General features: G+C 39.9%; 1 protein-coding gene across 2 annotated transcripts; it reads right to left on the bottom strand.

The window, feature by feature from the left end:
* On the bottom strand, positions 1-18189 carry LOC134816142 (protein phosphatase 1 regulatory subunit 12A-like). 2 transcript variants are annotated; one of them, XM_063824910.1, is made up of 14 exons: positions 18050-18189; positions 17508-17729; positions 11832-11962; positions 8524-8642; positions 7974-8081; positions 7795-7846; positions 7383-7527; positions 7029-7285; positions 6026-6199; positions 5854-5917; positions 5191-5735; positions 3253-3408; positions 1652-2331; positions 1-400 (listed from the first exon to the last, which is right to left on the bottom strand). In XM_063824910.1, exons 1-9 carry the CDS (start codon positions 18095-18097, stop codon positions 6175-6177), a joined length of 1107 nt encoding a protein of 368 aa, XP_063680980.1. In that variant the 5' UTR covers positions 18098-18189; the 3' UTR covers positions 1-400; positions 1652-2331; positions 3253-3408; positions 5191-5735; positions 5854-5917; positions 6026-6174. The 2 variants fall into 2 exon arrangements, with proteins under 2 accessions (XP_063680980.1, XP_063680979.1); XM_063824909.1 differs by having other exon boundaries at positions 1-2331.
* Positions 18190-18425: the final 236 nt, after the last annotated feature.

The raw sequence follows: 18425 nt of genomic DNA on the forward strand, positions 1-18425 counted from the left end.
TTGTTTCTTATCAAAAATATAACTTACAAAATGATTCATCACCAAATAATAAGTAATTATTTCATTTTCATATTCACATCCATATGGTTATTAATGTACGTTAAACTTAAAGTAAGGGAACTTCCGTTATTAACCAAATAAAACTCAAAGTAAAATACTTAACATCCTCCAAAATGAAATTCTTTTGAAGAATAGTACTCCAACTCGCCAAATCAGTATAATTATAAATAGCGTAAAAATTGACAGCAATATGGCTACGGTACACTATAGACCGTAACACACCACCTAATTCTATCTTTCTAAGAGCCTTTTTTGAGTTGCAGAACTCTTATAAGGTGCATTTGAACATAAAAATATCAAAAAGTTCATCAACGTAACCATGGTAACCATGGAAAAGGTGCTAAACATGTCCCCAATATGCAATGCAGTGTGCACAGTGGTAACGGTGACAAATGTTGAGTTTTCAAAGTGGTTACCATGGCAACTGCAAAGTGCGCGAGGAGCCATGGCAACTGTACCGTGTGCTATGTTAGCCGTAGCAACTTTAAGGTTTGCAAAGTTGTTACCAATACCATGTCAAGTGCGCGTGCGATAATAGCCATAGCAACCATGAAGTATGCACTGGTAACCATAGCAACCATGAAGTATGCAGTGGTAACCATAGCAACTGTACAGTGTGCACTGGTTACCATAGCAACTGTACAGTGTGCACTGGTTACCATAGCAACTGTACAGTGTGCACTGGTAACGATGGCATAGATCTTGAGGGACATGTTTAGTACGGTCATGATTAAAATATGTGTAGTTATATTTAAAAAGGTGACTCGAAAATAAGCGGCTCACCTTAACGTTATTGTTTAAAGATTTCTCGATAGCAATAAACTTCATATATAAAGATGTAAAACCCACTAAAAGCGCGTACCGGAAACAAGAAAGTAGCTACTATTTCTACAAAAACAGAGTAGCCACGGTGGTAACCATGGAAACAATCATGGTACACAGAGCACGAGTTCAAAACCCCACAACAACCTTCACGTAACCGACCAACAGAGATTTAAATTTTAAAGGGAAGAATTAATGTTTACCTACACTCCAATTGTTAACACTCCTAGCTATTCCTCCCACTACTGGCCACTAAACTATCAGCCACTAAGTTACTTTAGTGTACTTACAGACAATTCTTAACGCTAACATTTTTAGGGACTATCAAGGTAACCAGCAATGCTCTGAGGTAGGATTGAGCAAACTAACTATCTATTCGATCTCTGATAGGTCGTCATACAGACTTACACAATCTCCGATTTGTAAAGGCAATTACGAAATGACCAGCTATACATTTTCAAATATCAACGGCTGGTTCACATAACACATCAGCACTCTTGGCCATCTTAGACCCCATTTTCAGCACTTTTGTACAAAACTACCCTCTCTCAGGATGTGCTCCTTTTTTTAATCTGGTATTTTGTAAGTGTAACTTTAATCGTGTAGAACTCACGTGAGTAACTTACTTATTTTCATGATCACTTTCAATCAACACTTTTCAGATACCCCTCATTTTCAGATACCCCTCATTTTCAGATACCCCTCACGGCTCGGCTTTGCCTCGATATTTTTACAATTCCTTCTTTCACCTACACAGCTTGAAACTGACCATAAATTAACATCATTCAAGTTGTATCATTATATACTATCCTTTAGGAAACACATAAATTCTCTTAAATTCATTAATAATATATTATACAATTTGAAAAACAGCTAGTCCATGTCGAAGAGGTTAAATGCGACCGTACAACCCCCACTATTTTCTATTGTCATATTCTTAGTTGGTAACCATGGTAACACATGCCCAGTACAGCAACTAACTATAAGAAGTAATTACATAAAGTGCTTGGTTTTAAACGATAAATAATAAATATATTTATGAAGGAGCAGTAGTTTGCCAGTAATAAATATATTTAAGTTTTAGCTGACAACTTTCTCGTTGATAATGGCGGGGACGTCAGCGCTGCAAATAATTAACTATATGTATGATCGTTATCAGTCATTTACATAATTAATTACATGATAAGTAATGATTAATTACATCTACAACGTAACCATGGTAACAACGCTCAACAACACATGCTGACGATATCTGAGTTCAGCAGATTTGCGGCTCATTTCACAACCTCGTATCTAAGACAAGTGTAACCATGGCAACTAACACCTCACAAGATAGCCTTGGCAACTAACACCTCATAAAGGGTTGCGGGACAGCTTCCCTATCACGCGTATTAGAGCGGCGTTCTCGTCTCTCAGGCGCTGGTTATCGCTGTTAACTTGCTGCAGGCGCTGAAATAAAACGTAACGTTACTAAGTTTTCAACATTGGGGGATTTATCGAAATACCTGCAGGTTTTCAAGAAATTGTTAATTATTTTGCTGTTTTAGCAATCTTAGATTACCATGGTAACAGAAGTACTGTAATAGTTTCGATTGCAAAGCAATCTGTACTCCTGTATTTCTCTGTAGATTATAGCTTACTCGCAATGGGGTCACATTAACATTATATACTATTATAATTATACGAGTGCCTGAATATTAAGTAATGTGTTATTACGTAATACAGCAATCTATTTAGAGTTTCAGCTCAGGGTTCATTGTGATCAGAGTATTTTTAATTAGTATACTTTGTACTTGAATTTCTACAACGCATCCTATTTATAAAGTTTATTTATGTGATGATATTATTTTTGATATGAATTGATAGTTGCACAATTACAATTTCGTTTAAATATGTACTATATGTATAATATCTTTTATTTAACCACTTAAACTGATAAAAATCACAAACAGTATCTTTCTAGATTAGCAGGGACTATTCCTCACAGTTTTACGATTGATCAATGAGAAACAACATGTCTAGTGTCTACTGGAACACGAACTGGTAGAATCTAAACACGAACCATAACATAAATTAACATTTGCTCCGAGAGTAACTTCTTTCACAACGTTTAGGAGTAATTCCAAACACGAAATTCACTCAAGGACTCACTTCTACCCATTTCAAGAAGGTCTAAGGGGCTCCCAATGTTTTAATCGTCGGAGCATTATATCTTTTACCTAATTTTAATAACTTTTAATTTAATTACACTGGACCATTTGAATAAGATAGGGGTATTGCGGATGGTTTGCGATCCCAACAAATTGTTCCCTAACAGTACATCCCATGACAAACACAAAACAATGATTTGAAAACAAAACATTTTCTTACTCTTAAATCCTCCTCGAGGTCCGCTATTTTCTTCTTCATCGTCTCGTTTTCCTTTTCAAGAGAAGTAATCTTCACTTCCCGTTTCCTCAAGTCTTCCTGGTTTCTAGTGAGCGCCTCAGCACTTTCATTGTATCTCTTCCTTTCCAATTCTAATTCCTGGAAAATGGTGAATGGTAAAGAACACCGGTGTGATAATATACGAATAACATTCCATGGTAAGAATCCCCCGATTGTTAGGCGTTGTGTCTTGTCCTGTCGAGGGTACGCCAGCAGCCCCCCTCCCCCTCTCTCCCAGGACTATCTCTTTTCTTCTACTCTGGTCCTTTCAGCCAGGCAGCATTCAGGTTATTACTCTTGACAAGACTATACGTATTTCAATTGACAGTAATGTCAACACAGCTTTATTCATTTAACGTAATGTAAAGTGTAAACTGTCTGACAAGGTCACACAAGCCTCCCAAGAGAGAGAGAGAGAGAGCTACGTAGCAGAACCCTGGTAACCCTGGTAGCCATGGGTCTCTGATAATTTGTGGAGGTGCTATTTTTATCAAGTCTACTTGCCTTCATTCTTGAAAACTAGCCTGCGGAACCAAGGCAAGTTCTGGACCAGCCGCTAATTATTTTCCATTGGCAAGCCAGAAAATATCATGTGATGGCTCCAATCTTCCTCTTTGAGATGACACATTTGACAACAGTATGACAGCCCGGTTTACAAGCTCAATATCTCTTAACGCTCAAATCGCTTGAGAAACTTCACTATGGGATATAGACTCCATATAGTTCAGAGTGTTATCAGTGTTCTCATAAGTCACATATGTCAGCATTAGTTTAAAGTGAAAAAGGCTACAGCTCATTTTGCAGATTAATCACATCTTAACTCTCAAGATAAATGATATGTTGAGGCTTCATGTACTTAGCATCCCCTTAATTTCTACAAGGAGAGTTTCTGACTGTGTCTTAGCCACAAGTTCTCTAATAATTGTACATTCCTCCTTTATTTTCAATTAGAACTCCGGTACGTTATATCTCCGACCGGTAGCGCTAACTTTCAACAAATTTAACATTAATTTTTAACAAGCTGACTCAATCCCTCAAATTTTTCCAGGAGGGGGGGTCATGAGTATTTTTGAGAATTTTTGAATCTGAGAATTTGATCATTTTCGCCGGGAATACTAAAAAAATTTCTCAAAAATTATTTTTGAATCTGAGAAAATTCTCAAAAATTTATTTTTGAATCTGAGAAAATTCTCAAAAATTTTCCACTCAAAAATAGTAATTATATACCAAATCATTCTTCATATCAGTGTTCAAAATAGTCAAAAGCAATTTTCGAGAATGAGTTTTTCGCCTGTCCTGGAAAATTTTATCAACAATACTCAATAATAATTTTTGAGAATGAGAATTTGGCAATTGCAGCAGGGTAAAACAGTTCAAATATTTTGAAGGGAGAATTATCTATTTATCGTTATTGTCCAATCGACAATTGCAACACCTATAACCACGTGTTCAGACTTTGAATAATCCACCCGGCCCCATCCTCAGTTTTAACGGATGCTTGCTCGATTTAAAGTCAGTTTGGGAGGGTGAGAATACAACATATTATTATTTTAGAGTTTTAACCTGAATTTCAGATTCACGTATGAGATAAAACTGGTCATGTCGCTGTATTTTGTGTGGTCTGGTGTAATGTTTGTCGGTTTTTCTGTCGTTACTGTTGTCGTCACCCAATTCTGTAAGTCTCCAATTTCTGCTCACCTACATTGCAACCGATGAGTTTTAAAACTCGTGCTAACGCTTTTAAATCATCAATCAATATCAATTGACGCATTTTCTTTATCGTTAACGATAGTCGTAACAATGATTTTATTTCCAACCAAGACCAGCCTGGCGAGTTGATGTAATACAATAACTGTAATGTTGGATGAACTGTAAGAATACCTTTGCTAAGTGGTCCTCCTTTTCCTTGTTGCCAGTAGCACTAGTCTCAGGAGCAGGCTGCTGTTCAGGTTGTTGTTTCTCAGGTGCTGCAGGCAAGTCATCCTTGCTGACGTGTTGCGTCGAGCGACGCTCGTCTCGCTTCCTACGTGCCACTTTTTTCCGCACTATTTCTGGTTTGTCGGATGCGTTGTCGTTGCTCACGGGCGATGGACTCTCATTTTCAGGACTCTTCTTAGTGCTGTCCCAAACCACTGCGCCGGAGTCTGATATTGAAACCGTGACTGGAACATGTCGTGGTTTTTTGTCGTCCCCAACTGGTGCTGTAGGGCCGTTAGGCAGGGTCGGCACAACCAACGTGGGGGGCACAAGTTGTTTTGGCGGTGCCTCTTCCGCCTTCTTTTCTGCCTTCTTTTCTGCCTTCTTTTCCACCTCTTTTGGAGGTGGTGCGGGAATATCATCCGCAGTAACCGCTTGAGTGGGACGTCTCTCTTCGCGCTTCCTACGAGACACAGCTTTCCTTACTACCTCAGGCTTATCAGAGGTACCTGAAACAGAAGGAGTTTCAAGATCTGTTAATTTACAGTAATCATACATATTCCTCCTGAACCTTGTAAACAGTGTAAAAATCCTAACATTTCATTTTTAATAAGAAAGTTTACTTACTGTCGTCTGTGTTGATCGTGGGGATTGACGGTCGTTTAGTAGGAATTTCTACTTCCAGCTTTTTCTGAAGATATTCAGAATAATACACATATTGCAAGGAATTCAGAAATCAATTAATGAAAAAAATCAATCAACTGGATTTAATCGACCCTTTTGAGTATTAAAAACTCACGGATGATGGAACGGTGATAGTAACGTCAGTAGCAGGAGCGCGCTTTCTGACTGGGGTAACGTCATTGACAGGTTCCTTGTCAGGTTTACGTTGCTGCCAAGCTGGGATGGCTGGACCTGGCTTGCTTTCCACTGCGGCTGCGGGCTCTACTAGTCTATTCCTTGGTTTTGCCACCTAAAAGTTTACAATTTTATTTATAACCGAACTGTGATCATCAGTTCATAGGACTTTTATTGCCAGAAAAAAAAAAACTCACCAGATGCATCATGGATTATATTTATGATGAGCAAATTAATTTGCCTCAGTCAATTTTGACATGAGTCTATCGCTTCTAGCTCAGAATATATAAATATTGGCAGAATGAGATTTCAAGGATATCTGATCTTTTGGAGCCCACAAGAGCAGACTACTTACAAAGAACGGTTTTGTGTATAAAGGGCTTTTGGCAGGGTCATTCGCAATTGGCATGTATGGTATGATTATCCAAAATCTTCAAATACAATCTCAACTTCAGAACCTAGGAGCTAACATGATATTCACACAAGTGCCTCCAAATTCATATTGGAATCGTTCAATCACAACGAAATTTATGGCCATTTTCCACCGGAATAATACTATGGAATGCTAGGAATGTAACATGGAATTTCAGTCGAAAAGAGACGAGGGTATCTGCATTCGCTTCTTAACTCGTCAAGACTATCTTTTTATCATGCTGACAGATGAAGCCATGGAGTGTTTTATGAAAAGACCACTAGTATGTGTCAGTCAGAAAACCGCAAGGGCTTTGGGGCAGTGCTATCTTAGTGAAAACACCATGTCAAAGATCGCGAACTTCATGACACATATTAACAAGCTATGACCGCCTGATTAAAACAAACAGATTAACATAACCACTAATTAATGTAAAAGAAAGTGATGTAATTAATAAAACTGGTTACTGAAATGTGGGCCTGAAAATGAATAAATTCATAATTTAGTAAACACTTGGGGCCCCCATACTTACATCATTGACCGGTTCCTCTTTCTTCTTGAGGGGTTCCTCAGTCGGGACAGTTTCTCAGGTCGATTCTCTTTGTTATTTTCCCTGGCCCTCCTGCTTCCCTTAACGATGGGCTGCACTTCCGATCTGTCCGGTAGCTGTGGCCGGATAAACTTCTCTACTCCGGGAACCATGGGTTTAGAGCGCGCGGGAATCCTGTCGTAATATTCTTTCAGCATGTCCAGCACGTCCTCGTCAGCTATGTCCAGTGGCGTCTCGGCCTGAAAAGATACCTTCGTTACACACCGCTGTGTGCTGAGTGAATCAACGTGTTTCCATATTAGCATATCAAGAGTTATTCAGCTGAATGTCACGTACGAAGGTATTGACGATGTGGATGTCGGCCCCGTTATCGATGAGAGCTTCTATTGCCTCAGGTTGAGCCCATCTAGCAGCAGCGTGTAGCGCCGTCCAACCGTCGTTGTCTTGTATATCCATACTAATTCCAGCTCGAGCTAGCACACTGAAGGGGCATTGTCTTAATTAGCAGAGTATTTTGATCCCAGTACCACGCTGGTGTCTGCCAATTTTTGTCACGTGATCTTGTAATCAAGAAGCGAACCAACTGCCGCGCACAACTTTCTCTACATACAAAGCAGGCGAAATCTCTGCTAGTACTTTAGCACAATTTGTGATTTTGTCCCGCGCGGGCAACGTGCGGTCCAAAATAAACCCTTAGCTGCGGCACACAATTGAGTCAGGCAATTAAAATGGGGTCAATTTGACTCACGTTATAACATCGGGGATACCCTTAGCTGCAGCACAGTGAAGTATCGTCGCACCTGCCGAAAATATACATAAAATCATCAACTTTCCAAGATGCAATTAATTTTGCAGTTCTTCGGTTGATCATGAATGATGTCCTGAAAAAGAAGAAAAAGAATAAATTTGATCAGAATAACAACTTACCATCAACAGTCACAATCTCCAGTTCTTTTATCCTACTATTGATAACCCTATCTGACGCGTCACGGAGAGCCCTTTCCTCTGCAGTTCGCACTTGGTCGATATCAATTGCTGTGGAATAGTCATTTTCAGCGCTCTTGAAGTATAATAATCTATACAAGATATAACAACAGTCTCTACACTTAACGTTGTGACGTATACATTGGCCCAAATCAACCTGAGAAAGAGCTCTCAACTGATGGTTCAATTTGTGTGGAGTTTTGAACCGAAATCTGTATCTAAATACATATTGAAAGGCTTTATTAAGATTACTTCTTCGTTAGTCTGGCCTAAATGTTCAGTATAAACAGTATAAGTGCTGTAGCAACGGATATAACATGTGAACTATGAATAATGAGTTCATATTACGTTATAGGTGGTAGTGGTGTAAGGTTACAATATTACGGTTATACACTGTTTTTTAAACAAAAGGAGAAATGCACATGAGGCCACATTTGAAGGTATTTAATAAACTATTCTACAGTTATTTCAACTAGTAACTGCTAGTTTTTACCTTTTTTTCGCATCCATGTGGCAAGCAATTGTCTCATGTCATCCTCTTCAGCTTTGTCGATAGGCAGGTGTCCTTCATTATCCACACATGCAATATCAGCCCCCGCTTCTAATAATAACCTGAACAATATGTTTATAAACTTTAGGGAAACTTATCAAATAACTCATTGTCACTAAAAGTAAAATCGTCCAGATAATATTGATACTTAACTACAGAAAGAGTTAAACATATTTCCAATATTTGGGAGGTATGCAGCATACGATATACTAATTCCTCGCTATTTTCCGTGTAATTTTAGCAGTGAGCAGTATGTTTGTTGGATAATGGATTAAGTATGAGAAATGAAAACATCTGAGGTTCAAGCTTCATGATGAAAAATTTATCAGATAAATTAATAATGTTCCAATTTTGGCAGACCTCTCAATAATTGAGATTTAAATGACCAGGATTTGGAACTATTAAAGAAATTAATTTTTTACTGAATTTTCTCTTATTAACTAATATCAACTTGTTATCAACTAATTAACTTATTAACTCATTAACTCTTGTGTAACTTGATATCTATGGGTCCTTTTTTGAAAAAGTACATTTTATTCTAGAGGAAATTGGTATTTTACAAATACTATTTGAGATACAGGGTGGGCCAAAAGTCAGTGGACATACGTTGGCCTTAATAGCTCAGTCACTGAGTGCCCAATTGAAATAATTCTTTCTGGTATGACTTACTGCCACCACTGGTTCGAGGAATTTGTCAAATCGAAAAATATTTGAGTTCATTTTTTTCAAATGAAGGTTCATTTTTGCATTTATTTTATAGTTTAGATAGTCGGATCGAGCTAAATTTTATTGAATTGTGTTTGGCCATTCGAATTACGTTTGTCCTGAAAAAAATTAGAACTGTAGCTTCTCAGATGACCGAGATATGAAGCATAACGAGTTTATTCATTACGTGTGATCAGGTGATTAGTATACCTATTCACGTGATTAGGTGACCCCACAACCACACCGTTAAACATTATGAGAATTGTTAAGGGTGCCCAATTAAGGTGTCGTGCCACGGTGTCACATAATCATCCAGTCAATTTTGTTAACGAGATACAGAAAATGCTTGATAACTTCGTCATTTCTAATCCGTTTTTCCTCATGCCCATTATATCCACAAAGTTGGCAAACCCACCAGATATCTGGGAGGAAATTTGGGAAGAATGAGGAAATTTTTGGCATCTGAGAGGAAATTTCTTGGTTAGCGACTGACAATTGCAGTCCGCAAAGAGCAGTTCAATCATTGGGTATCGAGAGGAAATTTTTCCTCTCTAAATGACTTAAAATTCGTGCCATCTTTAATTTTAATTTGTCCAATGTTTCGAATCCAAAATATTACCGAGTGTCTAATCAACTACTTTGAACCTTCTCTATTGATATCCTATTGGTCTATCATATAATCCAGTTAAAAATTTTCCGGATGCTGCGCCCCCGAGCCCCCTTAAAATATTACTAATAACCCAGTGTCTAATCAACTGTTTTGAACCTTCTGTATTGATATCCTATTGGTTTAGCATATAATCTAGTTAAAATTTTTCGGGGGCTGCGCCCCCGAGCCCCTGCCGCAGTAGCCTCGGAGCCCATCCCTTCTAAAAATCCTGCGCACGCCCCTGTTGGAAAAGTAACTTAGCCGCTGCGAGCGAAGCGAGCGGGCCACAGCGAGCGAAGCGAGTGGGCCACAGAAGGGTCTGAAAATGGGTTTGGGAGGAAATTTTTAATTATGTGAATATGGGGCCTCATGTTTTCAGATAATATGCAACATTTAATAATCTACCGTCTCCACTGACTTTTGGCCCACCCTGTATGTAAATATAGTTTTTTGGAAATATTCATTTAGTTTTAAGTCGAGGTCAGGTGAGAAGTGATTGAAACAAACTGGGACAAACTTTCGTCAAGAATTTATCTAAAACGGTTTTTTTATGAAGGGTCGACTTCAGGGTCACCACCTTCCGGCCTTCCCCAGACTTTTCTCCTAAAATCTCACATAAAATCTTAGCAAGTCCAGTTTGGAGGAGGATGCTATATTTCAATTTCCGCAATTTTGCCACGACAAACAAGTTTCGTTTGAAACATTTCATTTTCACATGATAACCTATTTAACGAGCAGAATTAGATGGTCATGAACAACGTGAAAGTTGATATTCCGCTCGATTTAGCGGCCCCTTTTGTTGAAAAGCGCGTTTAGAAACCTGAAACACACACTATCTTAAGGTCAGCAAGTCAGGAAAACACTATCCCTCTCGTTCTACAACTAGCTGCAATATATATGCTCCTTTATAAAATAATATTTCATATATAATAGAGTTGGTTTGCGGTACACTGCATATTTCAACGCGATACTACGCTGAACTCGTACAAGTGCCACACTCCATTCCTGCCCTTACACACAGAGGTGTATAGTGCAGGAGAGAGTGCTTCCTGCACAGCACTCTCCTACACGCCCAACTGTTATGCGCCAGCTCAATAGGCTACCTACACGCCATTCTTCACTTTTATTGCTCCTTTATAAACGTTACAATTTGATTGACAGTAATTCAATAATTCGATACATCATCATGTACAAGCCAACAACGTTAAAAGAGCGCATGCCAGCTTGCTTGTGATAATGCTCATCTCTCCTCATAGTCTGTACTAAGGAGTGGGAAAATGAAATGGGGATATCCTCCCTGGTTTGTAAGATTATAATTTTAGTTTCTAAATTAAATTAATTAATATAAGCGAACTCTGCGCGGCTTCCGCACGTTATATTGGCACTGTATTCGCATTACCAAATGGTGTTGAAATCACTACACACTCAAACATGTGTGTGGTCGGCCGGGAGAGAGAGAATTTAGAGTATATTTAGAAAATGATAGCGCTTTTCTCCCAGAAGTAATAATTATAAGTGGTGTGGGCTGTGTGTATAAAGGAATGTGGAAGAGGGGGTGACGTATGTGACGTAGCGCATACCATGACATCACCTACTTATACAGGTCTTCAGCTTATAATGTCATCGTGTGTGTACTGTATAGCTCTTCATATCATGCTCTACTGGTTACTACACTGGTGACTCTTTCAATTTACAGGTTCATAGGTTCAAAGGAACATTATTCCAGTTTTAAGAGTTTACAATTTTGAGAACATTTAAAATATTATATACAAAGTATCGAGGAAATCTCGATTTCAGGAAACATGTGATTTTATTGAACATTTGGAATAGTAATGGAAATATGTGTAGGTGTAATCCCCATCTCTCTCACTAACAAAGAAGAAAACAAGACACTAACCTGGCGAGGTCAGTGTAGCCACATTGAGCGGCGGCGTGCAGCGGCGTCCAGCCATCGTTATCAGGCGCGTTGATGTTGGGGCTGTTGAGCAACAATATCTCTGCTATCTCCGCGTTTCCGTCAATACACACCTGATAATATGAAGTCAGTTAGTATTTACAACACATGATCCTCACTACAAGAAATATAACTTTTAGATAATCGAGTGATTCATTATATTCCCGTACTTCTTTACCAGAATATCTCCTCGTTTAGTCATGAACATATATTATAATGTGTTAAGTTACAGTTCTTTAGACGAGGATGCAGTTTTAGTTCAAGAGATTTTATGTAACATTACAGCATAGAATTGAACACCATGCCACATACTGAAACTGAAACCCTTCCTCGTATAGTTGTGATGAAAGTATTGTTGACTGAGTTTGATCAGAACGTCTGCTGTTCATTAGATTAAAAACGCCCAATACTAATTCACAGCAAATAGTGAAGATATTGTTTTTTTACTCAATGTCTTAATGACATTAAAAATGCTGAACACTGGAGTCTCACAGGGTTTAACTTCACATTTAGTTTACGCACGCCATGAACCAATATACATAAGTTTATGCTATGTCTCTATTCGGTTCTATTGTGCAGATGTAATTGATAAGTAGAAACCCCCCGCCCCCCCCCCCCCCCCCCCTCCCAGCAAAAAGCTGTGTTCTCAATGATAACTCGATTTAAGCTTGGTCCCGTTTAACTTAACATCAGGATATGACGGTATGTTTTAATCAGTACTGTGTAACTGATAAAGCTAATTTAGTGGTTTTATATTAGATTTATAGTGCGCTCCCTCGTGTATTTCAAGTGTGATAATCTAATTTTCAAACAGTTTTACGTAACTTTCTCGTTGTCCTAGTACAATATTCTACATTATTCCACCACATAAAAACATGTTAAATGGTCATATTAAAATGAAGAGAGGGAAGTAGTTGTATATCATGTACATATGTTGTTATTTGACAATAACAGATCAACAGATGTAAAAACCAGTAACAATTGAAACTATACCATTTGCTAACTATAACAACCTTTTAAACGTCATAATATTATATTTTGCATATTATGCAAAATATTATATACACAATATTCCCACATAATTAAATTATCGTCCTCATTAAGATGCTGTGCTTTAAAGATAACGACTTGTTGACAGAGTTGTCCAGAAAATAGGGCACAGTTAATAATCGTTCTAGGTCCATATCAGCTGCTGATTATGTATTATATTATTATATATATATACACCACCATATAAGATGTAGGAGCACCAGCATTGGGCCACCCATGTGAATAACACCCAATATTGGCCCTGGCAGGAAGTTAAGAACTAAAAGCGAGGTTTTGAAAATATTTGCGAGGCTGCGTGATGCGCTTGTGTTAAAATGAAGATAGAAATTGTTCAATATTAATAAGAATTTATTGAGGATTTGGAAAAGATTCGGGATCTGTGAGGACAAAATACTTATTTTTCTTTTTTAAGGTTAAGAATTAAGTATGACTGTGAAGTTAACAATCTGGGGCAACAGTCAGTAGAATTGATATAATAACTAAGAAAGTTGAACCTTGTCCAATATTTGGTTTCAAGTTGTTCGAGTTTTGGAATTAGGTATAAATGCCAAGTCAGTACCAAGAGCAACAGTGAGTAGAGTAGTAGTATTGATAAAGTAGATGTTAAAGGATAAACCTGCCAAAATTGAAGTTTAAAATATTAAATGTTAACTGCGCAAGCCTTACTACCCATTGGAGTCTAAAATTAAATTAGCACAATTAGTAAAATCCTTATTGATAGAATTCATTCCTTAAAAAGCCCATTTTGTCCTCCTTGCACAGTTCTATAACTGAGTTCTATAACTGTAATCTCCAGTACTTACCCCCTGATCCTTAAATTAGTACAATAAATTCTTGCCAGAATTTTCATTTCAAATTGCTACATTCCAATTATGAAAGCAAATTTCCAGACATTTTTTCGAAGGACTAACTCTACATCACCTTAACGAACCACACTTATTTCGCAAAATCTGTTGGTCAGCCTTAAAATATATACATCTAAAAATCAAATTTTAAAAATCGTTCTTGAAAATGATCTCTAGTGTTAAATTGCTTCTAGGCTTTTTCCTTGAGCAAGATTCTCAAAATAAATTCGCATGCGGTCAGAACAACGAAAATAGCAAAGTTAAGGAAAAAGTTTTGGATGTTAAGATTTATTTGCACCTATGCTTCGGGGTCCACGCCAAGATAGGATTGATGATAGATTTGTACACGATATTATACTGTGTGTGATACAGAAGGACCTCGTGAAGACACGTATTTTATTTCGCACCACAAGAGAAAAGAGACTCCACTAACGGAGGCATTGTAGTATTTTAGTGTAATTCTATTATTAGCACCTCACCACTGTTCAGTCATACGTGTACTGCTGTATCGCCAAGAGGTTAAAGAGTTTAATTCAACACCGTGGCCACCAAGTTTACCTAATTTGAATGAATTAATAAAATAGCCACAAATGTGCGCTAAATCTCCTACCTCCGTGTCACTTATAACTATGACTTAATTAGTTAATTAGATTTCAATTTGAAAGGACAGCATCATGGATATAATATATTAATGACAATTTCGTCTATAAGAATTAGAACTAGAATCTATCCCACCAGAAGGATTTCGCTGTGGGCTGCCTCCCCATTAACAGTGGAATGTAGCTGTGGGCTGCCTCCCCACTAACAGTGGAATGTAGCTGTGGGCTGCCTCCCCACTAACAGTGGAATGTAGCTGTGGGCTGCCTCCCCACTAACAGTGGAATGTAGCTGTGGGCTGCCTCCCCACTAACAGTGGAATGTAGCCGTGGGCTGCCTCCCCACTAACAGTGGAATGTAGCTGTGCATGTGGGCTGCCTCCCCACTAACAGTGGAATGTAGCTGTGGGCTGCCTCCCCACTAACAGTGGAATGTAGCTGTGGGCTGCCTCCCCACTAACAGTGGAATGTAGCTGTGGGCTGCCTCCCCACTAACAGTGGAATGTAGCTGCGGGCTGCCTCCCCACTAACAGTGGAATGTAGCTGTTGGCTGCCTCCACACTAACAGTGGAATGTAGCTGTGGGCTGCCTCCCCACTAACAGTGGAATGTAGCTGTGGGCTGCCTCCCCACTAACAGTGGAATGTAGCTGTGGGCTGCCTCCCCACTAACAGTGGAATGTAGCTGTGGGCTGCCTCCCCACTAACAGTGGAATGTAGCTGTGGGCTGCCTCCCCACCAACAGTAGAATGTAGCTGTGGGCTGCCTCCCCACTAACAGTGGAATGTAGCTGTGGGCTGCCTCCACACTAACAGTGGAATGTAGCTGTGGGCTGCCTCCCCACTAACAGTGGAATGTAGCTGTGGGCTGCCTCCCCACCAACAGTAGAATGTAGCTGTGGGCTGCCTCCCCACTAACAGTGGAATGTAGCTGTGGGCTGCCTCCCCACTAACAGTGGAATGTAGCTGTGGGCTGCCTCCCCACTAACAGTGGAATGTAGCTGTGGGCTGCCTCCCCACTAACAGTGGAATGTAGCTGTGGGCTGCCTCCCCACTAACAGTGGAATGTAGCTGTGGGCTGCCTCCCCACTAACAGTGGAATGTAGCTGTGGGCTGCCTCCCCACTAACAGTGGAATGTAGCTGTGGGCTGCCTCCCCACTAACAGTGGAATGTAGCTGTGGGCTGCCTCCCCACTAACAGTGGAATGTAGCTGTGGGCTGCCTCCCCACCAACAGTGGAATGTAGCTGTGGGCTGCCTCCACACTAACAGTGGAATGTAGCTGTGGGCTGCCTTCCCACTAACAGTGGAATGTAGCTGTGGGCTGCCTCCACACTAACAGTGGAATGTAGCTGTGGGCTGCCTCCCCACCAACAGTGGAATGTAGCTGTGAGCTGCCTCCCCACTAACAGTGGAATGTAGCTGTGGGCTGCCTCCACACTAACAGTGGAATGTAGCTGTGGGCTGCCTCCCCACCAACAGTGGAATGTAGCTGTGAGCTGCCTCCCCACTAACAGTGGAATGTAGCTGTGGGCTGCCTCCACACTAACAGTGGAATGTAGCTGTGGGCTGCCTCCCCACTAACAGTGGAATGTAGCTGTGGGCTGCCTCCCCACTAACAGTGGAATGTAGCTGTGGGCTGCCTCCCCACCAACAGTGGAATGTAGCTGTGGGCTGCCTCCACACTAACAGTGGAATGTAGCTGTGGGCTGCCTTCCCACTAACAGTGGAATGTAGCTGTGGGCTGCCTCCACACTAACAGTGGAATGTAGCTGTGGGCTGCCTCCCCACCAACAGTGGAATGTAGCTGTGGGCTGCCTCCCCACCAACAGTGGAATGTAGCTGTGGGCTGCCTCCACACTAACAGTGGAATGTAGCTGTGGGCTGCCTTCCCACTAACAGTGGAATGTAGCTGTGGGCTGCCTCCACACTAACAGTGGAATGTAGCTGTGGGCTGCCTCCCCACCAACAGTGGAATGTAGCTGTGAGCTGCCTCCCCACTAACAGTGGAATGTAGCTGTGGGCTGCCTCCCCACTAACAGTGGAATGTAGCTGTGGGCTGCCTCCCCACTACTCCACTAACAGTGGAATGTATTACAATATATAGCCGCGTACTTCTACTTTGTAGGATATTTTTCTTATAATTAATGCATGACGCGGAGGTGAGGACGTGACTGGCTGGTAAATGTCACGTGACCCCGCACTTTGTCACGTGACTTCTCACCTCGCCTGCACTCGCTACAACTACACACATGTGACACGACCAGCTAATTAGATTTTATATGAGACAGCAGTGACTGTAAAAATGTAGTCTTCCCAATGCTGTGTGTTAACGCGTGACGTGGCTTCTGGGCGCTCATTGGTCAGACCCAACGACAGTGTGTTGTGTGTACACGCATATTTCAAAGCAGAATACGCATGTAGTGACGTGGTACAATTTGTACTCGAACAGTCTCCCAACTACACTGTCAACTCTCTCTATACGAACAGTCCTTTACCCTTTCCCTTTCCCTCTCACTCTCTCCCTCCCACTCTCTATCTCACTCTCTATCTCAGTGCCATCCCCATCTGTCTCCCGTTCCTCTTCGCTCTATCTCCTCCCTCAATTTTCTTCTCCTTCTCTTCCTCTCGTTACAATTTTTGCATTCCAATATTCGGGACCCTTTAGATTAATATCGAAAATTCCGGATCGGAACCAAATTTGATTCTAATTCTTATTCTCAATACATCGATTTTTCCGCCACATATAAAATGACAATAAAATATCGAAAATATTAGAAACAAACACAGGAAATTTTGTAGGATTAAAAAGTTTAGTTACAACGTTCCCCTAACCAGTAAGTAACACACAATACACGCATAATAAGAGATATTGTATGACATTTTTAGTACTACTTAATAAAACGCAAAGCTCACGCTTACTCAAGCACAATTCGATTATATTTCGCGACGTCTCTGACAGGGAAAAGATTTGAAAATATATCACGAAGCCTTTATTTTCCAAAACAAGGGTAAACACAGCCCTTTGTAGGGTAGTGCAAACCACAAACTTGTGGTAGATTCATGCTACCAAATATGCACATATTTTCGAAGTTGTCATCAAATATAATATTTTAAAACTATCTTCCAAACCTGATGAAGTGCGGAGATGCCATCAGTGTTTGTGTAATTCACATCCACTCCCAGTGCAAGAAGTCTTTGTACCTCGACCGCATCTTGCTGTATCACCGAGTCAAGGAACATAAACTTCCGTTTGAATTGAATGAGGTTCTTCTTGTTTTGAGTTGCTAGGTTCAACTTGTTTGTGTCGCTCCCCTGCCATTCCTGCAGCTGCAATCTTCTTCTAGCTATGTTCTGTAAAATATAATCCTAGGACTTGGTTTTAGAGAACAGTGCTTTTCTAAAGCTTATACAGCCGAGAAAATCTCCGCATGCAGGTTCAATCAAAGTGTGGTTGCTGTAAAATGTTTTAATGAAAAGCAAACAGCTGAAAAAGTGAGATGTAGTTTTTCAATATAGCCACCCAGAACAAAGCCTACTTGAGAATTAAAATTCAAGATGAGATTACAAAAACAGCAAGACGAAAACAAACGACATTCAGATTTTGATTCATGCAAGTTCTGTGGATCTATGTATAAAGTATGACCTCTGCTCTGCTTCAGTATTTATCTTACCTCTGCGTTGGGAGCACCAACTCTGAATCCTTGGCCCTGGTTACTCATACCTCATGACTATGCCCAAGCTAATGTCTCATGAACTTAAGAGGGCAGTCAAGAGATTCTTTTCCCCTTCAACTCATTTTAACCTACATAAAAGGGAAAAAAAGTTGTTTTAAATTCAATCAAGGTTCCAAAACAAAATACTATTAACATTTTTGGTGCAATTTAAAGTGACCCACCCTGCTTAGCACTACCCAATGAAATAACTTTTTGAGGATTTTTTCCAACGTGTCGAGGAATGTAAACGTTGTTGGCGTTTAGCAATTTTTTTAAATAGTAAAATCGAAGATGTGATAAAGAAAATTAGTGATTAGAATCAATATGACGGCTG

This window comes from Bolinopsis microptera, chromosome 5 (genome assembly GCF_026151205.1).
Source record: "Bolinopsis microptera isolate Bmic1 chromosome 5, MBARI_Bmic_1.0, whole genome shotgun sequence".
Classification (NCBI taxonomy): Eukaryota; Metazoa; Ctenophora; class Tentaculata; order Lobata; family Bolinopsidae; genus Bolinopsis; species Bolinopsis microptera.